The sequence below is a fragment of the Hetaerina americana genome, unplaced genomic scaffold, assembly GCF_022747635.1.
Source record: "Hetaerina americana unplaced genomic scaffold, ioHetAmer1.1.p SCAF_12, whole genome shotgun sequence".
Lineage (NCBI taxonomy): Eukaryota > Metazoa > Arthropoda > Insecta > Odonata > Calopterygidae > Hetaerina > Hetaerina americana.
This window is the reverse complement of record NW_027286292.1, coordinates 15,325,416-15,351,160: the sequence shown is the minus strand read 5'-3', so window position 1 is coordinate 15,351,160 and position 25,745 is coordinate 15,325,416. Positions and strand designations below refer to the sequence as shown.

At 39.4% G+C, this 25,745-nt stretch overlaps 1 protein-coding gene across 1 annotated transcript in view; it reads right to left on the bottom strand.

Moving 5' to 3' along the window:
* LOC139685815 (nuclear receptor subfamily 2 group E member 1-like) overlaps nucleotides 1-23,215 on the bottom strand; it is a 45,180-nt gene extending 21,965 nt beyond the window's left edge. Inside the window, exons 1-2 of the mRNA XM_071582933.1 lie at nucleotides 23,194-23,215; nucleotides 20,946-21,129 (exon numbers count right to left, since the gene is read on the bottom strand). Of these exons, the coding sequence (XP_071439034.1) occupies nucleotides 20,946-21,129; nucleotides 23,194-23,215 (206 nt within the window). The remainder of the gene's footprint in view (nucleotides 1-20,945; nucleotides 21,130-23,193) is intronic.
* Between the last annotated feature and the right edge of the window lie 2,530 nt (nucleotides 23,216-25,745).

Sequence of the window (25,745 nt, the reverse complement as noted above, 5' to 3'; positions counted from 1 at the left end):
AATCCCTGGGAAATGATTTTCAGTGAGATGAGAGGACAATTCTTGAAATCCGCAAAGAGGTTAGTATTGTTTTTTTTATAATTCTGAATTAAATTTACTCTCGTTCAATACAGGCATGAAACATCTTAAACGCATGGAGAAAGAAAGAAAAAAGTTTAGGAAAACCAGAGGAGCATATCGAAAGATAACGGTCAGAGCAGGAATGAAATTTAATTTGAGACGGATATACTAAAAAAATGTAGGAATTTAGGGAGATTGTTGAATTGACTTTGTTCAAAAGCAAGTTTTTACTTAATATGCTTCTGATTTAGTTTGTTCGCAATATTTTCCTACTACATACCCAAACTATATATAAGAAGATATTGAGGCTTGAAAAAAATTTCAAATCTTCCATACCGGCCCACCACATGGCAGGGGAACTCTGGTGAAAAATTTCAGTAAAATTAAGTTTTTGGAACGCAAAAGATCCAACGTTAATAAGTATGATGCCAAATACGCTTTACTCGAAAATATTCCATTTTCCTATGGCTTCCAAGTTTCTAGCTTTTTTTATAATTGTTCAAGCTGCTCATTCACATGAATGCATTACAACTTCCGATATACATTTTACAAGCTATCGTACGCTGGACAGCAGGAGCTTGTGAGACCCCTTGTAAGAGAAATATAGTTTTGATTGGAGTTGATTTACAGTCGCTAACTAAAAGTTTGTTTCTTCACAACTCTCCTTATATTTGTTCATACTTATGAGCTAATATTATCCTGAATTAAAATTGCTTTTCTGTAGCATCTACCCACTTATATTTAAAACAATACGATATTTTATAGCTTAAATTATTTTTACCTGCTCAGGTTTAAAATTTTATATCTCAATTAGAAGCTCAATAGGTTTGAAATAACTTGATGATTTAGGGGTTTCGATTCAGCAAAGTACGTAATAGAAACTATTTTATTCGGAATTCGTTTCTCAAAATGCTGGGAAAAATGAAAGCTTTTATTTATGTGGAAATGGCACCAGAAAAAGATTTCCAAATCGGAAGAATCACGAGAAAGGAGCGCAATAAAAGTGCAATAAACGACATAAAAGTAGAAAAACGTAGTAAAACTTTGAAGAGATACAGAAAAACGTGGAACTGAAGAGGCTGCACGGAAAGTAGGAAAAAAGACAACAAACTCGACCCCTGATGACCAGCTGAACACTCAAAAATTTTTCAAAATTTCAAAATATTTTCTGATGTGGACAATACACTGTGTTATGACCTCATCCACTAATCGAAAATTGAATTACTTGTAATAAGCTCGGCTGGGCTTACAGATAATCTCATAATCCTAAATTAAAAAATACTAGAATGGGAATGAAGATATTTGAAACGGGAACACGTATGGCCACGCAGGCAAAAACAAAAAAGTATAAATATTTACCTAATGATATGCGAGCGAGTATTATGATGTCCACGAAGCATAACTAGTGAAATGATAGGGCGTGTGTTGGGCGATAGTGCGATGCTTCGGATTATCGTCATAAATAAAATGATATATTGTATAAGTTTAGTATGGCGACTATCAGGAACTCGTTTGCGCTTAAAATACGAAATTATCCCTTCGGCCGTAAGGAGAAAACAATGGTAAGAGTCACCACATACGTATATTTACGTCGATTTCTGCAGCAATCAATTAATCTAATGCGATCGTTTGCACGCAAGTGTTGCTCTGCTTGTTGCCCTGAGATAATGCACCACTCGGGATTGGCACCCAAATAATGATGGACTCTTGGCACTCGTCGCCACGGAGCCGCGTCAGCTGGCCTCGACCCTCCAGCTTCACAAGCACTCCTCAAGGCACTTGGCTCACTCCCGGCCGACCCCGATCCCCCCTTGGCTATCGTGTATCACGCAACAGCTGCAGGGGGTCGGTGGACACAGGGGGTGGGGGCGGCGTCAGCAAATCGGTTGTCGAGAGGGCATAAATTGAGGGGGGGCATGGTGAGAATTTTCCCACGGGTTGTACCCTCTCTCCCCCACCCCCCGTCGATTTGTGGGCCTATCACCGCGTGGGGGAAGGGAGTTGGAGGGCGTCACCTTTGTGGGAGGTGAGTTGACGTCAATTCAAAGGCGGAAAAAGTGATGTGATCGCGAGCCGGGGTTTCACGCCTATGACGCCTCCTCGGCCATAAATAGTCATTTGGAAGAGACCCGGGGGGCGCTGCTCATTTACCGAACTGCGAGATACACTTTCCCTCGGAAGTGGGAAACACCCTGATGCCACTTTCACTTCAACGGCGTCACGCCACCGTGATAGTTGACGGACTTAACACCAACAAATTATTTGCGGATGGATCCTGAATAAATGAATGTGTGGTTGATGGATGTAGTGAATAAAGAAAAATAAAGTTAATGAACTATAAGCAGATATATAAACTCCCTTAATCAATACATATTTAGTTACTCTGTAGTTTTTGTTGCTCTGTACAACTACTTGGATAAATAAACACCTTTGAATGAATGAATACATAGTTATCATGCTCAACTCCTAATAAATTAATTATAAGAAAGACTAAATTTTTGTTCACCACCATCATCATCAGTATTTCACTCATAATTTTGGTATACTGTCGCACACATTCTTCTCGTTTTAATTTTATTTCCCTTACCCCCATATAGTTATTCAGTTTTAAGTCCATCTTCATTGGCCTTATGTTCTTGTCCCCTCGTGAGATCTTACTAACAATGAAAATGGGTATAGAAATTCATATTTTCTTCTTGTAACTTTGTGGAAAACAACCATTACCAATGACGTGATGTTAATGAATGTCACAAACACAATGCTAAATAAAATTTACCTGGCCGATGCAGACGAGAGCATGTTTTGGAACGATGGAAGGGTTGATAAACCGTCAAACGTTTAAAGCGCTGCGCCAATTAACTTTTCCTAAAGTTAGGGGAGAAATTCCAAGAAACGGCACATTTAACGGAATCATCCACTGAATGAGCATGACTGAACAGTATCATAGTGTTAAAATCATTCACATCAACCGGGATTCGCACCTGGATTTCTCGATGTCCGGCCAAGTGCTTTGGCCAGTTAAGCTATCGAAGAGTCCTCGTGGTTACTCCGAAAATTCGGGGGCTTTAATATATGTTGTGACGAAATACCGTACATATAAACGTTTTACGACATCTACGGTATTTAGATACAGACGTTGTACAATGTTACAGATCGGACAGCTTCTTAGATTTGGTCTGATTGTGAGTACATTACACTGATAAAAGTTACGCCGGCGAAATCTCCTCTGCCGTATTTTCCCGTCCGCTCCCCTGAATACTCTCGAGTATTGACAGCGAGGGATCACATTTAAATACCGAGGAGCTCAAAAGCTTGAAGCCTGGTGTGAGACGCATGCGCTTGTCATCATGCTCCCTTGTGCTCATGCGAGCGAAGCCTGAGGATCGCGGGGTCCACCAAAGGGGAAATGCGATCCCGGAAGGGCGGTGCCAGGCTTGCCGTAACGCCTGCTGCGACATGCGCGTGCTTCTCCTTACAACTGTGCTCACTTAGCAGAAAGGCTTTAAAGTTGGCGTTACCTTAACTCGCATTTTACAATATATGAATCAACGGCTTGCCATATTTCAAAATGCTGGCAAAAAAAAGGGCCAACTTTCGGTAAATGCCTCATAAATATTATCCTCTCTTTGCATTTTACTGCTTTCATTTTTTGAGATCTTTTGATTTGTTCAAGTTTAGCGGTATTGGAAATGTGAATGAGTGCATTTTGTTTATCGTTTCTTCTCGATACGACTGCTTTCTTTCAAACGAGATGTACCAAGATACATGTAGTGTAAGGCAAGGTTCTCTCAAAGCAACGGGCTATATTTTGGCTCCGGAAAGATTCAGGCAGTTTAATTATAGTCAACCCCCGATTGCTTTCTTAATATAAAAATAAAACCTTCAATTACTAACAATAAAATCGGGCTTCTTTATACGTATTATTACTTCGAAAATTCTTCAATCTTCCAATCAATTCTTTTAGGTTACTCCACGTTACCCCCACTTCAAAATGCGTTCAAGAATGTTTTCTAAACTGGAAAAATTGCACTTGATTTTTTAAGCGCACACACGAACAGATATGATTATACCCGTGAGATTAATCTTTTTTTGAGTTTTCTATAACATTGAAGAATTGATAAATTCGTCATTTATAACCGGAAACCTAAACCGAGAATCCTGGATATTAGAAGTCGATCGTCCACAGATTGCGATCCCTATAATCTAAAAAACAAGAATATAGACGGAAATTTACAAGCTGTTTCCTTTGGAATCGAAAATCAACTTTTTACTTTTACCATACATTAAATGGAGGAATATATTTTTCATGAAAATTTTTAAAATAGGGATTTTTAATGGAAATAAACAATTAGAGCTCTCGTAAACATTTACGGGAGCTCTAATTGAACAGTTTTCGGGTAATTTAATTATTTTGCTGGCCTTTATTCTACAAAATTTATTGAGATTGTAGGAATTAAACCATCACACTTATACTACTATAATAATTATTACTAACCATGATATTGATGCGAAACCCATGGCACCATGGAAGAAAAGAGATTTAAACAATACTACATAGCCGGTCTCAGCGATGGATTTCTATTTTGCCTACATTTAAAAGTGCCAAAATACTAAATATCCGCCCATGAACGAGGTTTTATTAATCATTTTAGTAATACACAACGAAGTGTGAAGAGAATGATAACATTTAATTATGTATCCGTATGATGGTCGTAGTTTCACGTTAGTTTTACTTCATCTTTTGATGAGGGAAATAAATTAGCTCTTCAAGGAAATTTTCTTAGTTTTATTCATTTATTTTTATTTATTTATTTAACGACTTAATTGGGCGATTGGGCTTAATAGTCCCTTCTTCCACCTAACCCTACATTACAGACATTATATTGAAGACAATCACATTCAACCAAGCCCAAGATGGAGGAGAAATCCACCTAGGCGGGAATCGAACCCGCGACCATTGGGTTGGTAGGCGAGGACGTTACCCCGCCACCACCGAGGCCGACACACCGATAGTTTTATTGGGGATAGGTACGAGATCCCGATCTCTGATAAAATAATTTACACAGTGACGCCACTGTTACGTATTGCAAAAAAGGCCAAGACGATGAATTCACGTGGGCCAACTTAGAACAAAATATAATTAGTTCTTTTTATTGCATACCTACTAATCCGCTCATCTTATTTTGCTTACATATCTGCTCAGGTTAATAGTCCTTTTATATAGCACCTAGAAAAAATCTTTCACACCAAGCCACATTCATCTAGTTAAAAAATGTTGCAAATTGAAATATGTTCAGCTCGCAAGCGCTTGCTTGCAATTATAAAAAACATTTTCATACAAATTTTTCTTCACCTTCGGGAACAGGGAAAAGCCGCATATACCTATGTTCTGACAGTATGTAATATGGTAAGCACACTTTATATTGATTTTTGCAATATAATCACGATTTATTGTTTGTTTTCGCCATATCCGGTGCACAGGCAAACATTGGATGCGCAATCATTCTGCTGCCAATGCGTAAGTTGCACCCCTTAATTTTCGAAAATGTTTAATATGGATACTATCATTATTCGAAACTCTTTCCTCACAATGTCAGTACCAATGTTAAATTTCACTCTCTTAAGTAAAGTAACTGAGGCTCCGGAGCCATCTTCCCTTGAAGTCCTCTCCCATTTACACATTTTTAAGGGGAAATAATCTAGTGATTTCCATCGAGAACCCCTGAATAAAATATTCCATACAGATTACTTATAGCTTCTAGATATTCTTTATCGAGGAACAGATTCTCCAAAAGCTTCCTGTAGAATTAAATAAGCCTTAGCTGACGATTTGCAAAAGCAATATTTTAACGGAGCGTCGCGTGTTGCCACCATCGTTGCCAAAGTCAAATTGAACGTTTTGAATTGCATTTACTAATTATGTAACGCAATATTGCGGTGGAATCAACGACACTAGGACAATATATACATCTCAAGTTAAGTAACTAGCATAATATAAAATTAAAATTTTGCACAAAAAATTATGTGGATAAAAAGGTTATGATTGCTTTATTAAATAGTGCTCGTGTAAGACCATAATTTTCCTTGCTCACATATGTATCTTACAGCCTCTGTTCTTCTTAATTTTTTCCTACCTTCTTCATATTCATCCTTCTGTCCACTGCCTTTAGTATGACGCCCTTATCATAATCTCCTCCATTCACTTATTCTTTTAAAAATGTCCTTAACAACACCCTATCTCTCTCTTCCTTCACCCTACTAATATTTTTTGGCTTGCCGTCTACTTTGTCCAGCTTATTTTCTTTGCGCACACTGACCAAAAATGTTTCCAATAACTCTTGAATACCCTTAACCATCACCCTTCACTTTGTAAACATGCTCTTTTGTATTTATCACTCAATACTATGCATACTATGCGTCCAAAAGATGCACAAATATGGGATTTGTTGTTACAGCTATAATAATTAAGACGTACTTTCATGTTCAATTTAGTCTTTTCATTCATTTATCCTTTAAACTTCATTTTTTTAATAATATTGCGTCATCTCATTAACTCTTAACATTGATTCGATATGTTGTTCAATAAACACTAAAACACGCGGCTTACTATCTAACGTTATCCGCAAAGCTAATCGATTTACTTATGCTCCGACCCAGTCCAATACGTATACACTCCACATAGACTATATTTATTTATATAATATCCCTGTAAAAAGCCCAATACTAAACCGAAAGATTCATTTTTCCTGTTGTAGTTTGATTCATTCGTTGTTTTTGGCTTACATCTTTCGAATAAGACGCCTCATTCTCGTAATAGTTGTAGTTTTAGGGAGGCGACCGATAGCTGAGGTCATTAGGGATGGATGGGAAAGAAGGAAGGGTGGAGAGAAACTCAGCGTCGGCATTAGCCTACTCTTAACGAAAGGCACCAAGGGGTCCGCAACTTAACGTCCCATCTGACGGACGGCGTACTCAGTCAAAGTGCCCTCCACAAAGCACCTCAGGTAGGGATCGGGATATGACTGAAAAATATCTGCCACCTCCAGGATTCAAACCTTCAGGGTGGGAAGCCAGAACGTTAGCCACTGCATAATTCCGATCCCCCTCATTCTCGTCTACGCGTATTTCTATATAATTCAATACTATTGCAAAACTTTTCCTCTCTATTTTGTGAAACGCCTTCAGCATCTACGAAGAATATTGGGATATATTCGCTAAATTTAATATTTTTTTCTATTATTATTCTTCCCCAACTATTTATTATTGTTCTTCCTGAACTTTCTTTTGTGTTCTTCCTGAAAAAATGTATACACCTCAATTTCAACCTCAGCTGACTTTACGTTTTACTGTTCTCTAATCAGTAATTGATGATTCAAGTTCAAACTTTAGAGCGTGTACTATTTACATTGTAGTTAATTTAATGATTTGTATTTGCTTTATAGATAAAGAGGCTTAAATTTACATGACAATTAAGTTTTTGGCAGAAGTCCTTTCTTATCAAAAATAGATAAGGAATTACATAAAACGCCCGTCTATATTTACTAATCCTTCAGGTACCTAACTCTGCGGGGATACAATCAAATCCAACTGCATTGTTTGGTTTTTCTCTCCGTATTATTGGTTTCATATTGCTATATATTTATTCCTAAACATTCACTGTCATCATTTACGCTGCAATTCCGATCTACGAGTACATCCTTCCTTGCAGGTCTCATTTCTACATGATAAACATATTCAAAAATAATTCATCCTACCTTCTTTGAATATACTTCCGTTCTATTAAATATTTTTCATCTTTACTGTCATTTAATATTTTTCATCTTTACGATCTCTTTGCAATGATCACCATGCGTAGTTACACGATTGCACTTTTCTTTCTTTCCAAAATTACTCCATATAATTATTGTTAAATGTCTGAATGTAATATGTTAAGGCTGCTGTATTTCGTGAATTTCAACCCATCTTCCTTTCTCTTCAATGTACCAACCTTATATTGCTTATGTTAAAAGATAGTATTATTAAGAGTATGTGACCAAATATAATAGTGGCTGAAGTCTTATTTTAAATAGTCATCATGCTGATCTTTTCACATCACAAGTCATTGATCAGCAAAAGATCACACCAATTTCTGATAGTAGCATATTTGTACTTTATTCGCGACGTTAGTTTACCAAAAAATTATTGTTTTTAATTTTTCATTTTCTTAGTTACAGCAACGAATGATTGCATTGTTTTTTTTCATATTTGGTTGCTGTGAGTAGCCAATGGTGACTGCAACGACGAAGACGTCGGAAAAATTGCATTTCTTGCTTCATTTTCCCTTAATATAGAGCTTTGCAGGACCCCACCCACTTCTCACGTGTAAAGCGCATTTTCAATGATTTCCTTTTGTCACATGAATAAATACAAAAGTCTAAAATATATGCCAAATTCATCAGTGATACCAGTGTTTTTCGTTCAACCGAATCAACTTGTAATTGTAATCTGTTCCATGACAGACCTGAGATGATTTAAAAAACATTATTTTGTGGATGTTTGCATTAAACGGTATCTGAAAATGAAAGAAAATGACAACCGTAAAGGAAAACTGTACCAAAAGAAGAATAATGACGCTTGTTGATCATGGTTTAGTAGTTCATTATCTTCACGTGGATTCCAAAGCACTTCTGAATTAAGTTTGCAAAGTTAGCTACACTACATACACAAAGTTAGCTATATAATATTACATTTCCTGACTTTAGGAATGATGCGTTGACAATGAGATCATCCTAAAACACTTTATCTAGTTAATTTAGATCCAAAAGATAATATCGACGGCATTTTATTTCACGTTTCTGAGCATTGACGAGGCAAAGTGGTAGCCGTCACGGGTTTTCCCGCCCGGATAATCGGAGAACGGTTAGTGCGTAGTGAGTGGCGGGGTCCCAATATCGCGACGGGGAGCATCATGTCGGTCCCCGCCGATTTCTTGAAGAGGAAGTTACCGCTGCCATGATGTCTCCCTGGGTTGCCTTCAGGCCCCTATCCACTTAACCAAATCCCGGCGGTGCTGAATATTTTTCAGAGGTATCTCGATCCCTACTTGAGGTGGTTTGTGGAGGGTACTTTGAGTGAGTAAGCCGTCCGTCGGATGGGACGTTAAACTGCGGACCCCTTGGCGCCTTTCGTAAAGAGTAGGCTAATGCCGACGCCGGGTTTCTCTCCACCCTTCATCCTTTCCTGTCCATCCCTAATGGCGCAAATGACCTCAGTTGTCGGTCGCCTCCCCTAAAAACTACTACTACTACCACTTAACCAGCAACTGAAAAAATCCATGTAATCTTCTATTAAGCCCTTTCCTTGGTATTTACAAAAATCACTTTATACGAAACTAGGAAGACGTGTCACCTTATACTGGATTTGCTCATCGACTAAAGTGATTTACGTGAATGAGCTTATGTGGTACAGAAAAGTAAATTATTATAAGTGAGTAGGAAATAATATTAAAGCAATTAATTAATGCATTTTTTAAATAGGCATAAGTATTGTAAGCACGCTCTGCTAATTCCAATTCATGTTATTTGAAATATTCTATTTAATATATTTACCTTAAAGCCACCAAAAACCCTGTCAACCCTTTCTCACTATGTGAACAGGTGATTAATAAGACCAAAACGGATTCATTCTGAGTTACGTATCACCCGACCGATAATCACCTCGAAAATTGCGTGTTAAGCAGTTTCTATAGTAGCTATTTATGATTTCTTCTAACAAAATTTTGATACTCACCTTTCTTCTTTAGGTAGGCATTTCCAATTCGTGTCCATGGCCAGTTGAACCTTCATTGCATAAAAATTCTTCCTTTTCATAGATTCATTACATTAATTCATATATCCCATTTCCACTAAAGGCAAATTAAATAATTTGAAATTTATTTTCAATATTTTACTGTACTGCTCATACCTCATGTGCAACTCCCTTATACAGTCAGTGCACGACAGCTTTTTCCTTCCTTTTTCACGGACCCTTTGTATTTATGGCTCCAATTTTGCATTATTTATTATTGTATTTTACTATAGGAATTTTGCTTCAATATTTTTAACAACAACTACTGATTCCGTACCAAAGGAAGATTTGAAAGCGTAATCAGTAGCATTGTTAACTGTGAAACATGTTTCGCTCACCCCAACCTTAGGCCAAGTAAAATTTTTGGTTGGGGCTTGGCAATTAAGTTTTTAATATTTCTATCAATGGCATTCACTCTCTGAAGATTATGAAAATTGGATCAAAATCGCCTCGTTTCTCCATTCAGACAAGTATATTATTTCGAGCATGTAAAATATGTTAATTCGACCTTCCTTAGTTAATCCTTTTCTTTCAGTTAATAGAGGACTTAATGTGTGTCTCCGGGCCAATTTTTACACCAAACACTCAGGCGCTGATCGATTTAAGCATTAAGTATTAATCATTCCTCTTTAAAATATTTGGTTACGTTTATTCAGTGCATTTACTGGGTACCTCTAGGTGATATAGATGATCCCATATTGAAGAAGAGACTGGGCCTATTGCTCTACCTATTGCTCAATTTAACGGATCAGTAAACGTACTATCAATGCACATAGAATATCTAAAACCAACAGATGTTGTTGATGTTTAAGTTAACTACGCTTTCTTCAAAATTTCCCGGGGATTACTATGTGAATTCATGACAAACAGCTTTAAAATTTATTTCGAGACACTATTAAAAAGCAATCAGAATTTATTGTTCCAATGAACTTATTTTGAAGCCGAAAGAAATGACATCTACATAATATCCCGCAAGCCGCCGAAAGGGGGTGTGGCGGGGGATATTAAATATATAGTGTTGTAATATTTAAATACATTTATTTTGCACAACTATATTAAAATATTAAGTGAAATGTCTTACTTTTAAAAGAGTTAAATCGAAAATAGACTGAAAAATACATTAATATTGTAAACTATCGGCTTATAAAAAAGCCGCTTTAGTGAAAGCACGGAACTTCATGATAAAGAACTATCTTTGAGGATGTGTAAGAGGGGAACAGACACAGCTTTAAGTAACAATACCTAATGAATGCGATAACTAAAAACTTTTGTTTATAGAATTAATTTCGAGGAAAATAGGTTCTTACTTCATAAAAATTTAATTATTCCAGAAGACTAATTTTTAAAGACTAATGGTAATACCATCACGATAATCATTAAGGGTTGTGAAATTTCTCCAAAGTGTGCATGAATTGATACAGGCAAGAACTATCTGAGAGTCTTCCCTATTGAGATTCGGCAAATGCTTGGCACCGGCTTTCAAAACACAAGAAATATCGCGCCAAGGGATATATCTCTTTTCAAGCATTGCTTTGAGTCCACCGCTCCGAAATTAATGGAATATTAACTGCAGCGCTTTCCAGATACATTGCTGTTTTTTTTCGCTTGACAGGCCGTTGTATTAGTAGCGACGTAGTAAGAGACGCACGGTTTTTGGACCCCTTAAGGCATATTAGGAACTTAGTGGTAATTACGGGAGAAGAAAACATTAAACTCGGCGTCAAAAATAGTCCGTTCTTGAAGAAAGATGTCTGGGGGTTAAAACACAAGGAAGACTCAAAAGACGGTTGGTAAGCTGGACTTAAAAAAGGAGCCGTATTCGGGACACCAGTTTCACCGCAACACCCTGTCTCGGCTACGAATCAAAACTCGAAACTTTGGTGTGGGAAGAATACAGTCATTCGAACAGAAGTCCAACTTCCAATTTATCCCCTCCACCCACCCGGACTCACAATTGAGAATCGGACTAGCGTCAGCCGTTGCTAATATTTAGACGACCAATTACATCTTTGGCTTCCTCTTTGTCAGTATTGTTTTCACCTTAGTGTTTAACGCCACTTTTCTACCACACGTAACCTGGAAATCTGTCGCATTCGTTTGCGAAGCGGCGATTATTTAATTGCAGGACTTTTGTCTGCCCATGAGGGCGTTTTGTGCCCCTGGAGAGTGTGTCACAATGCAAGAACGCGAAATATTTGCACCGTTAAACTTGTGCACATAAGTATTCCACCACTCGTCGGACCTCCTCGAGTGCAGCATTCGAGGAGAGGCGGGTTTTGAGTGGGGAGCGATTGATTGAAGTGTGGGGTCCTCGTGCATTATTCTGCCGCCCCCCCTGAAGAAAACAATGCCGTAGTTACCATTCGTCTACTATGGGTGGCCACAATGGGCGGAACATGTGCGCGGGCAAGGGCCGGCTGCTCCCCCGCCTCCCCACGCCCGCGGTCAGGTGGAGGGGTCCCGCAAGGTGCCGCGGCGGCGCGTCCCCCGAACAAACTCCCTTCCCGTGCCCTTCCCCCGCGCGCGCCGCCTCGGCGGCAAGGAACGACCCTTTTCGCGGCAGACCCCACGCCTCAAACCTCGTCCCCCTCTCGCGATAACCGCCAGCATAATCACGACCTATTACGCGGAATTCCGTTGCGGCATTAAAAGTGACAGGGAATAGCCCTATAAACTCTCTCTTGAAGCTTGGTACTAATAAGAGGAATCTTGGGAATCCTTGTCACCGAAGTATTATCGTCTTCATACCAATACAAAATTCTACTCATAGGTCTTAGTAGTAGTAGTAGTAGTTTTGAGGGGAGGCGACCGACTGCTGAGGTCATTTGCGCCATTAGGGATGGACAGGAAAGGATGAAGGGTGGAGAGAAACCCGGCGTCGGCATTAGCCTACTCTTTAGGAAAGGCGCCAAGGGGTCCGCAGTTTAACGTCCCATCCGACGGACGGCGTACTCCCTCAAAGTGCCCTCCACAAAGCACTTCAAGTAGGGATCGAGATACCTCTGAAAAATATTCAACACCGCCGGGATTTGAACCCGCGCCCTCAGGGTGGGAAGCCAGTACGTTAGCCCCTGCACCATCTCGATCCCCTCAAGTAAATTATAACTACTTATACTGGAGTATAAATCAGGGAAATGTTAATACAAGAATGTCTTTTCTTGCTACAAAGTTGACTTTTTGTTCCCAAAGATTCCTTAGTAATTCAAGATCTACTTTACTCTTTCAAAATTAACTAAAAATGTTTCTTCGCAATGTTTGAATTCATTTTCATTTTTCAATGATTTTTATTGTTACTTAATTATAATAGTGATCACAACAGTTGAGGGATTTATAAGAGCAACGTCCGCCATCGTAACGATAAACTATTCTGTCAAACACTAATTCATAAAATAAACTTTTTAGGCTGGAGCCATTCCCATAGCAGTGTTTCATTTGGCGGATTATATTAAAATGAGTCCACCATCTCGCCATTTTGGAATCTACCGTCCGGTCAAGTTGAGAGAAATATTAACAAATCGAAGTAATTAAATGATAACAAAGACTAGAGTGAAATGGTAGGCTCAACAATGAGGGCTAAAGGCAAAAGTTATAGGATATAAACATGATGAGTAGAAAGAGGCATCGTTGAGTAGAATAGCGAAAGTGGAGAGAGGAATGGAGATATCGCGAGGCAGAAATGTAAAGAAGAAACAACCGCGAATATATTTTGACCAATCCTCTCTTCCTTTAATGGTTAGTTTTTTAATATGCTGGCATCCCCATTATGCCCACATTATGTAACCTATAGTACGAAATGACCCCTTTAAAATCAGAACGGAGATTTAGCAGTCGCTCTTGGCAAAAAATCATTACAAACCTTAATGAAGCCCAGAAACGCCAGGAACACCGATTGATCACCTAAATATGTCATAGTCCCCGAAGATTATTTGGAAAGCGGTTATATCCATTTCTCCGTTAGAACTTCCCCAATGCATGCATGCATCTGCTTCAGCTATTCAATTTATTTTGATATTAATTAGGTGTATTTTATTTCGTTCAAATTCAAACTCCAGTGTGGTCCTTCCTCTAGATATCCTCTCGATTTCTAACATTTTCTTCGAAAAATATTATTGGGTAGGAAACCCAAATGCCTGACTGGTTGATATCCTGAATTCTGACGCAAAAGTTTTTCAAGATTACAATGAGATCGTTATCAAAGAGAAATATAAGCCGGGAAGCATTTATTTTCTATAAAATATTGCAGCGAAAACTATTTATAACACCGACCAAAAACAAAAAATTGTAACAAAACTCATTAAAATGTTACATGGTGTCACTTCTGGCACCCTGGATTGTCCTCCATTTTACCTGAGACCTGTCAAATGATCCCGGCCCCTTTCATTAACATAGTTCTCCAAGGATTAGTTTTCCCACTATTAATGGTGAATATTATTTCTGCTTTGAGCAAATTTAAATATATTAGGGGTGGTTGTTATCAAATCATCGTTGTCTGGTGTCGCTTGGCGGAATTTCTTCGCACTAAATTAGCACCACAAATACTTAGTTTTCCATATTTTTTTAATTTTTGCACGACCCAGTGTAAATGACCTTGGCTATTTGTCACCTTTCCTAATAACTAATACTACGAAACCTGGGACATACAAAAATAAATATTTATGGAAAACCAAACGACTTCTACGACAGGCTGTCGGAAAACCAATCATTTATTAACCGGATATATCAGGGCATTTTCATACTCAAATGGAAACGAATAGGATTTACGTTAAAAATCGTGAGACTAAAATCCACTGCACCGAATGCCCTTACGCGGACATATTTATGAGAGTTGATTTAATATTTCCGATTAATCTGAACGAGATGAATGCGCGGAAGGTAACAGAGCAAGCGGATGTGAATGTTGGGAGACGGCAGGAGATGAAGATCGAGGGGGAGGGGGGCGCTGGGAGGAGATGGATGGCGTAAGACGATATGGAGGGATCCGGCACAGGGGGGAGTGGGCGGATTGGCAGGGGGGTTGGGGCGAGAGGGGCGTTGACATTGCGCCCGCATCCGTAGATGAGGTACCCGAGTGGGCCGCCTTTGGGTGAAAGCTACCTGGGGACACAGGCAGGGGTCAGCCAGAGGTACTTGTCACACGGTCATTGGGACCCGGGAGATGAGGGAGAAGGCAAGGTGAATGGCAAAGGGTCGTGATCTAGGGTCCGAAACTACGGGAACGATGGGGATTGGAAGATACCTCAAATTCTTCCCGTTCACCTTTGCAGTGATTCGTGAGGAACGCTTTAGATTAATAACTGATGGCAAGGTACCCAGCGTAGCTATTAAGAATTTTTAAGTGTTGGGAACAATCATTTAATCCACACATGTAAAGAGCTTCCTAAGAACTCAGTGTACTACCCCAGAAATATGGATTCGTGGTAATGGCGGAGAACCTCTGATTCTGTTCTCGCTAATTATCAATAACTGCTATTATCGTTCGAAATCGTCAGTGAAGATAATTATCAATAATTATTACCATAAATAAAGGTAATATTATTGTGGAATTTAATATCAGGGAGGACTGCCCGCAGTTAATGAGTCTATTCATTATATCTTTGACACATTGGAAGAATATGAATGCACGAAGAATACTATAAAAATGGTTACTTTTTCCTTCGCATAATATTTCTGCATAATTTTTTCACTACATCGCAAGCTGTGGGCACTGCAATAATTGTATGCGAAAATATAATATACCTGTGGTACAAGTTTCATTGTTGACTCCTGTATTGCGTTTGCGACTGCCGCTAAGAGCTTCACCATCTTCGTTTCGCCTATGAAAACGATGGAGATAATACGCGATGAGAAGTGCACCGCATTGAAATTTTGTTTCAGCCTGTATACATCCTCAGCCGAGGATTACGTAGTGATATAGGAGGCTTCTGGAGAGTTACTTCTTCCTTATAGAATATCTAGAAAGCGATTTTAAATGAATAAAAGGAAAGAATATCAATTTTCCGTGAATGTGAACCCGGCGCTTCATTCAATGTTCAAGTAAGTTAACTTTAATACTGATACTGACCATTGTGAGATATCATGGCCGAATAACCGTAAAAGAACTATCAGGAGCATTGAAAATTTCAAGGGTGTCACCCACAGTTTTGGTTAGAGTGAAATTGCCCATGATACTAGTCTATTGGTACCGTGAATACTGATAATCGAAACACAGGACGTTTGCGTGCAGGTTTGTTCGCAGTTGAAGGTGACGTTACTGGAAAGAGAGGTGTTTCTTTTCAATGTTACCCCTGCGAATGTAACTTAGCTACATTGTAGAGGTAGTATTTAGGGGAGAGACTGACAGCTAAGGCCATTTGCGCCATTAAGGATGGACAGGTAAGGATGAAGGGTGGAGAGAAACCCGGTGCTAGCATTAGCCTGGTCATATTATTTCTGATATTTAAGGAATGGTGTTTCAGCATGTCAGTACCAGCACATGAATATATAAATGGAACTCACTATATAAATTTAATGAAAATTCTTCGATGTCGTATCAATTGTAAAGTCTTTTCAATATCTAAAGTCTAAAGATGACCCAAGAATTTGATCTTTGGTTAGGTATACGAGTATATGCCTCAAAGCAGTCATAGGGAGGAAGAAGTCAACAGGATATTCGATCGGTAAGGGGATCTAATTGCAAGTGATTCGCGAGGGAAACTTAATAATGATGGGAGATTGAAACATAATGACAAAAGAGTAATATTTTCCCTTTGAGATAATTTAGAGGGGCTTATTGTAGTTTTGGATATGAGGTTGAGTTTTGTTTGGAGAGGCAAGGGAATTATTGCACATACAATTATTTTACCTATTATAAAGGAAGCCGGTGTATATAGTACATATATATATATATATATATATATATATATATATATATATATACCAATATACCTATATACTGTCTTAAAATGAATTGTGACTATTATATACTCACACTGCATTATTAACTGAATAAAATATAGCACCTAATAATTAAATGAATTTAACCAATATAATGTGGGAACAAAGAAAGAAGCGAAATATAGTTTAACTTTACTTTAAAAAGTCAAAACTCTTGCGTGAATTGTGTTGTTAAAATATTCTCCTACATCAACATTGTGAGGGATTATCTATATGGTTACCGGTAGCATGTGTACTAATTGTTATATACTATCGATATAAATGACTATTGATGGCTATCCGTCCTTTGAGATAAGTAAGGCAAATGACATTGGGAGACCATTAAGAAAAAGTTTGGATTCAGATCAAAGGAAGACATTTAGATCTCTGTCCTTACAAAAAGAGCGGAAGGAAAGGTATCGTATCACAGTGGAAAGACAATTTTATGTGAATGGGCGGCATCAAAAAATTTATAAATGCCACGTGTATTCAAGTGATTTGACAACTATCTTCGAAAATTGGATAATACTCTTTTACGTAAGTATATTATATAAATGAAGTTAAGCTAGACCTCAGTAATAAAAGTACTGCTACGCAATCGATGAAACAAGTTAATTTTCTATTTTAAATAAGCACACTAACTTCAGACATGACTCAATGGAGATAATGTTTACCAATAGAGGTAAAAGACTTCACCCTACTTAATTTAATTCTCCTTTTGGTTTCACGTTTATGAGACTCGCCGATATGAACCTTCGGTGAAACTGGTTGCAGGGTGCTAAATGAAATTCATGCAAAATATAAAAACACACTTACTATTACTTACTTACTATTACTTACTTACTACTTAGTATTTAATTCTATCGATGAGAAGTTGTTTTATGTTATGAAAATCACGTTTTCTTTTCCCACGAAGGCACTCTAATATCTCCCAGTTTAGAATAAATACGATTCGAAGGGTGGAGACCCTTCAAAACAATACCCCAGCCAGCCAAGATGCACGAGAGAGCGGGAGTTGCGCGAGACAAGATGCAACCTTTGCCTCTCTCCCCATGAAGGCCACCCCCCACCCGAGGATGCCCCCCGCGGAGCCCACACAGACGGACGAACGGAGGCCTTACATTCCCTCCTCCCCCAACACATATTGCACGCATTTTACGGTCTTCGATGAAGCTCTCTTGATTGAAAAATCTCCAATCAGCAGTTGATTTTTATTCATATTGATAACTTCTGGGCTGGTTAATGCCAAGCGTTATGGCTATGGCTCTATTCTGTCTCAAACCTCCTGCTTTTTGCAAACTTACTGGAAAATTCATGTAGCCCTAAAACGGCTCCCTCCAACCATCAAGGCTGCTAAAATATATGCCTTACTCATGGCTCCGATGAGTGGTATTTAATGTTACTTTTTTTACGTTCCTTACAGGTGACAGAAATAAACTCTAATTTAAAGGCAAGTTCTTCTTAAAGATTAAATTTGCCCTTATCTACAATTTACGTTTAAACATATTCACTAAGCGAGCAAGCATAAAAAACTGTGATTTGTGCCTTCTATTACCACATAGTGAAACATGAAAAATTGCATAGATAAGAGAGCTGTTTATTATTATTTAAACTATTGACACCAAATATGCACGGTATCGGGGGCCAGCTGGATACCATACTACTCAATGTGGGCTGCAAACCAGTTGATTTGAGTACCCCTTCCTCCTTCGAAATTTAAATCAAATGCAATGGAAAATGAGGTAATAAAGACATTCTAGATGTCTTTCATTTAGTATCTAAACTTATAAATATGTACCATAAAATTTTCTGTTGCTGAAAAATCACCAAAAAGCAATTAAAAACCAAAAATAAAGGAATTAGGATAACCAGAAAGGAATACGCACGATAATAACACACTTTCGAGTAATCTCACAGCAAAGACCTTTAGCCAGGAAAATCTTTAGCCCTGGTTTAGTGGTATGTAACGTTGGAGTCTCCGAGCCTCATTAAAATTCCAATAAAATAGTCAAAATGATACCATATTTACACAATATGCGATTACAAATAATTGATATTTGGAAAGAAACGGTTAATAATTCAAGGATTAAATAAAATAGCGGCATTTGCATACCATCCTGATTGATGGAGCATCCAGGAGGATATCTTAATACGAACATTCGCTTATTTAACACTTATTTAACTCTTATTAAACAAATTATAGCAAGCTTTGAATGGTAGAAACAAAAAAATTTCTTCGTTGTGGTAGGATAAAGAATTATAATTTTATCGTAACATAAATGTGAAGCTTAAAAGTACAAACTAAATGCTCACCAAATCGCTAAACGTTTCAAACATTTAAAAAATATCGAATATTTATATGCATAATAAGATTTGCTTTCAGAACATCGTCATCTGCAATTCATCATGTTTTTCGTCACTCAACACTTAATGTAGGGCTTCAAATTCCTCCTCTCTTAGCGAAGAGCTATTAACGTTTTCCATTCTATATTGCAATAAATGAAATACTTTCACTGTCTAACCTCGCATCGTATCCAATTACTACTAGCTCCATTATGATGCGTATAAGTTGAAGGATCCCAAGATCGAAATGGGATAATAAGATCGCCTAAGGTAATCTCAATTGCTGCACGGTTGCATTAAATAAATTGACGCAGAAGTTAGGCATGCATTTATTTCAAGAAGCATTGGTTAAAGTAAATAACTGACATTTTTTTGAAAGCAAAATAAGATAACAACATTAGTTTAACGGATATATGTACCTCGATATAGGCATGTCAAAGTTCTGATTTGTAAGACATTGAATGAAAAGCAAACGGTAGCATTAAAGCATTAATTTACAAACATTTCCTACGCTGATAGCATTGCAACACGAAAGTATATTATAATAATCCTGAAAGCTAATGATATGAACTAGGAGGTTTAAAGCACAATGCTGATGAATAAATATCCTGAGGAAAGTCATTTCACGTGTCAATTTTTAAAATACAAATTCGAACATTTGCTACAAAAAGGATATCAATAAATGGTTTGCTAAAGAGATAATTAAATTATGGCATAATTTCAATTGTACCCAGTAGATATGTTAATCTAAAAATTTCATATTATAGGGAGATAAAATACGGAAACAAATTTTGTTTAAAAAACTGAACTATTTAAAATAAACGCCAAGAAAAACAAAGGAAGAGGAGAAAGGGGATTGCAAAATCTTATTAAATATATAAATTGCAGCGTCGGTCGTTTCTGTAATAATGTCATGACATATTCAACTATGAAAACTATACGTCATGCAAGTAAGTTCCAACATCGCAAAAACTGGCCACTGATAAGAACAGCTATCAAACTTTGGAGAAATATATTTCTTATACTCATCACAGTGATTAATATTATTGATTTTCTACCGGTTAAGGTAGGTTCTGTATGAACACAGTCTATAAAAAGGTGCAACGATGCCTTTCCTAGCAAAAAAATAGCCATGTTAACCGACATTAAATAATTGCCACTACAATTCCGTATAATTCCTTCTCCCTCCGTTACGTCCAACATCTATCCTATTCCTGTATTCCTTCCCCATCCTTGTTTGCCTAACATTTTCGCTTTACCACATTTTTCAAAATTTCACTGCGAATCAGAATGCTCCGCATTCATCTTTCCTGCCTCATTAGACGTAAATTCAGACGGAGCAATGGAGTAACATCAACTCTCTTCGAGAATTCACTTTCGTTTATCAAATCCAATCATTTGGAGAGAGCCAAGTTAGCAGACCACATCCAGATCTCACCAACATGACGCCCACCGTGCCCTTGTGTCATGACCTACTGCCAAAATCCTTGAGCCGACAACACAATAAATCTGCGCAATCAAGTGTCTCCCACGGCTAACTTAGATTCCACACAGTCTTCTTTCCGTGAATTGAGGAGATCACTTGTCAATATGTTTCTCGTCTCAGGGGAACGATAAAAGGATTCGTAGCCGGGCGCGGCGGGACTATAACAGGGCGAAGGCCTCATCCCCCAAAAGGGCGAGACGGGCGTCGCCACCGCGGCGCGGACTTAGGGGTCACTGTGACCCGGGACGGACGTCCGGCCAGCGAACACGACAGGGGTCCCGGGCGAGCCGCAACGGGCGCGGAATCCAACCTCACTCACTGGCCACTTTCTGCCTCAGCTGCTCCATCGTCCGGGGCCCGCACACCATCGGCCGCTGCTCCGGAGGGCCGCCGCTCGGGCACTCGCTTTGGCGGGGGTGGGCGGCTGCGGTCGCTGGCTGCTACTGTTGCTGGCGGCTGCTGCTGCCGCCGCTGCTGGCTGCTGCTATCCGAGATGGCCGCGTCTGCGGGAGGAGTTCAACCCCCTCCTCCGTTGGGGGACGGGGAGAAGGGTCTGGCGTTGGGGGGACGGGTTCCCCATTGGTTGGGGCCGGCGGCCAACCAAATGGCCGGCCCCCTCCCCACCCAGGGCCCAGGGGGACTCATCCCCGTCGAGGTGCGGTCTGGTGCGGGAAGGAGGGTTAGGAACGGGGAGGGTGATGCTCGGCGAGGGTAGCTCACAATGGCCGTGCCGGCAGGGCGCTGCTTCCAATGAGCGTGGCGAGTCGGCCGCCGTTTCCAGGACCGTTTTCCGGGTGGAGGGGAGGGGGGATGGGCTGACTGATTGTGGGTTTTGAGGGGAGGCATTGAGGGTTGGCGAGTCGCGTATCACATTCAGGTGAATTTCAAATCCTCCAGCAGGTCCGCCGACGGAGTGAGTGACTTGCTTGACGGAGGACGAAAACGTGGCAGGATAATTCGGAGCGAGTGAAAGGGTTTGAGAAAATTGAAAATGTGCAGGCGGACGGAAATAGTCAAAGCCACAAGCTCATACTAAAAAGGGTCCTAAGGAGGGATTCCGAGACGACTTTTGATTTAAATGAGGGTTGAGCATGTAATTTTTGCGATGTTTCCAGAGAATGGCGTTGATTTACGTTCTAAAAACGAAATAATATTCATAAATCTAGAAATGGGTCTTTAAAAGAACGCATTTTCATTACTCATTTTGAAAACAAGAAGGTAGTTCTCGGGTTTGTAGCCGGCGCCTAACCTCTGCTTGTAGGGCACTTTTCCACTTGGATGCCCCCATTGAGTATAGCCTACAGGCCTTCCTTCACAAAGGACGGGCTTCAACCCTAAATATGAGCGCGTCCTAACCCTTTTGCTCCATTGATCTTTACCTTACGGATGTATTAACTCTTGAGATTAGACATGAAAACTTAAAAGTTGGAATGATATAAGCGTGTGTATATAGGGTTAGACCTAAAGAACCTTCCTCCCACCGCGAGCTAAGATTAGACGGCGTAGGGATGATACTTCCCTTTAGCAATAATGTTGGTAGATCCGTTTCTCATATGGATTAATATCAATATTTAACTCTTCGAAAAGCATTTTTGGTGTATTTAATTAAAGGTTTCCTATCACAAAAAAATCAGTTTAGAGGAGCCAATGCTCGAGCCAATCGTATTTTCGTGTAGTCACAGCTCTAATCTGTGTTATGATAGACAACCAGCCCATTAGCCTTGCACTAGCCAACAAATAGATAAAGGGTGGCAAATACCAGATTGAGAAGAAATTGAGGACGATACCGTTATATATTTTTGAAAAGATTTGTTGAAAGTAGCAATGGAGCTCATTCAATAACAGGGATATGGATTTCACAAGCGAGCATGCATGATGATACGGGATACACCGCGAGGAATCGTCTAAGAGATGAGTGCCTCGAGCTAATGTCGACGTTGGGGAAGTCTCTCCGTAGCCACACGTAGTGCACACGTTCTGACTCGAGGGTTGACGGCAGGGGAAACGCTTGATTGCGCATTTCTTTACGAAAGGGCCCCCTGGGATGTGGGCGGCCTCAATTAGGGCGGCGGGGCGCCCAAAGCAGCAAGCAGGCAGGCGGCGGTGTGTCGGCCGATGAAAATTTAACCGGTGGTTAAGGGCACGGCAAACCTAACGGCTGAAGAGAAAAATCGGGGATGGGTTGTTTTCCCTCATGGGACTGCTCTAAATTTAGAAGTAAAACTTTTGCCGTGAGAATGACCAGCATTTAAGGGCAAAGATATCATAATATCGTCCAATGCTCCTTAAACTTGGTCTTGCATGGCATTCTCCGAATCCACATTTCTTATATGAAATAAGAGTAAAGTTTAGATAATAATTTTGAAAATTAACCATTTTTTGAACTAACTGTCCATCTTCTCTTTCGTCACACCTGATCATAGTGATACAAATACAAATAAGCTAAATAAAGGCGTAATAACTTTTATTGAAGTTACTGCATGAAGTTAGTCACTCCTTTATGCATGGCAACATTAGGATCATCAAATCCTTTCAAAACTTAAAGCTCTAATACAAAATGCACTTACCTGGACCCAAGAGAGGGCTCATTTCGTTGACCTTTGAGCTACAGTAGAGCATATTGTTAGGCAAGCTAACGAAACACGCCCTAATACGAGTGATTCTATGTTCAGCGAATGGCGATTGACGGCTAGCATAGACGTGTTTACTGGGTTTTACGACCAATACTTGGTAATCGCGGAGGATCAAAGGTGGAGAACAATTTGGAATCGAAAAAATCGAAGAAACTGGTCCGGGAGTAAGGGCTTGGCCCTGCTAACAGGGCCCGCTCACGGTGGGCAGGTAGTGAGAAATTCTATTGAGTCTGAAAGGTAAATCAATGAGTAAGAAAAGCATTTATATTTACATTTGTTCAGTTAAAATTCAAAGATTTTATTCCTTTAAAATGCATAAAAAAATCACTTTGGATTTTCTATTTCCATTTACCATCTTTTACCTAATTAGTAAATACTGATGAAAGCTAGGATTATCTGATTGAAGAAGGTTAGAAATATCTGATTGAAGTAACGAGTAAAACCTGGAAAAGACTGATAAAATGTTCTTAAGGCTCCTTGGGATTTCACCGGTGGTCTCTCTGTGCCTGAGAAGGAAAATTACGAATTGGAGAAAATTGGCTGAATAAAGTTGAAGAAAAATTTTTCGGAAAACTGTAAATGTACTTTGTGAAAAATCATCACGGCTGAAAATTGAGCTATTAATTATCAACCAACGAATAATCCAGCATTAGGAGTGTAAAGCATTAAAATAATTGAAGAGCAACATAAAGTATACAAGAACAACTCACAAGTTTTTCCGCACTTCTTTTATTTTTTCGCAGTTATGAACAGATAGTAGTAGTAGTTTTGAGGGGAGGCGACCGACAGCTAAGGTCATTTGCGCCATAGGGGATGGATAGGAAAGGATGAAGGGTGGAGAGAAACCCGGCGTCGGCATTAGCCTACTCTTTACGAAAGGCGCCAAGGGGTCCGCAGTTTAACGTCCCATCCGACGGACGGCGTACTCACTCAAAGTGCCCTCCACAAAGCACCTCAAGTAGGGATCGAGATACCTCTGAAAAATATTCAACACCGCCGGGATTTGAACCCGCGCCCTCATGGTGGGAAGCCAGTACGTTAGCCCCCGCACCATCTCGATCCCCTTATGAACAGATAAGAGGAAAAATTATTAAGAGTCAATTGAATCCTACTGAGCACATTATTATGGGACGAATGTTTCACAGCACTATTCTATATGGTTTAATATCACGAGGAAATATGCTCGTCCTGTGCACAGGTATTGTGACTTCTGATTGGGTTGCCTATTTCATTACGTTTACTTCACGCGACGAAAGTTTATCTGCATCAAAGCTAGGGACGGAGAGGTGTTTCCATGGACTCCGATTAAACGTGGTCGGAAGCAAAAACTCCCGGGCCTGCCATTGAAGTCTCCCCTGACTGGCACTAATAAGAGAGGCAAGGAGCGACGGGAAAAGACGCCCCGTGGGGTGAGGGGGAGGCAGGTGGGTTTTGCCCGGCCCACAAGTGCGCGCCCGTGAATGGAGGCCCGGAGAGGTGCGGTGTGGGCCAAATGGATGGGGCGGATGTGACGACAAGCGGCCGAGGACAAAAGAAACAGCAAAAAGGCGAAACCTGAGATGCTGGAGATTTCAACAAGTGAAATTGAAGTCGAGATGCTCTGTACGAAGAAAACATGAAGGAAAAATAGATATTTCAATTAAAAGGAAGTGGTGTTCTTAGTGTGCGTACCAGATGGCTTGATAAGGAGATACGCCTTCGGCGTTTCTCTAAATCAGATAAGGATATCCTCGTCGTAAGAATGCAAAAATACATGCAAGATCTAGGATCTCATATGGACATTCATAAAGGCGGACGCTATCCTCTTGCATTTTGAACCCACGGATGTGAGCTTAGACAGTACGTGTTTTTCTTAACCTTGGGAAGTCAGGAAGGGCAGATTGCTGTTACATCCTAAAAATATTTATCAAGGAGAGATGTTGCGAGTTTTAAACGTTCTAAATAATTTTATGTCAAAGCTTTTCAGCAAATATGTGTTCAAATGTATAAGTACAATTATGAAAACTTAAAATTACTTGCGGAAAAAAGTGAAGCAAATGCAGTAAAAATGTTTTTCCATCAAAACAAAAGTGCGCTATCGCAAAAGATATGCAAGTGTTTTCTTAATGTTCTTATTAAACGTGCCTTTCATCAATTCTATCCTTGGGAATTCTTTCATACCTAACACAATTTTTCCAAAACAAAAGATCTTTAAAGTAATCCACCTGCTACATTTTTTCCCTTCTATGTCAGCGTTAAATTTAGACTCCTTTTACTCAAAGACCTCGATACCCTATCCTTTGTTTACGTTTACTCTCATTTCATACAAATCACACTGATGCTTCAATGCGCTCGATGGAAATCCAGTGTGATTATGACCACATGGGTTAATGGCTAACTAAAGCTTGATCATCCGCTAACTCATCTGATTGTATGAATTCCGTGCCGACTTTCATTCATATCTCTCCCTATGCTTCTTTTACCATTTTATTCACTTATACCTTGCA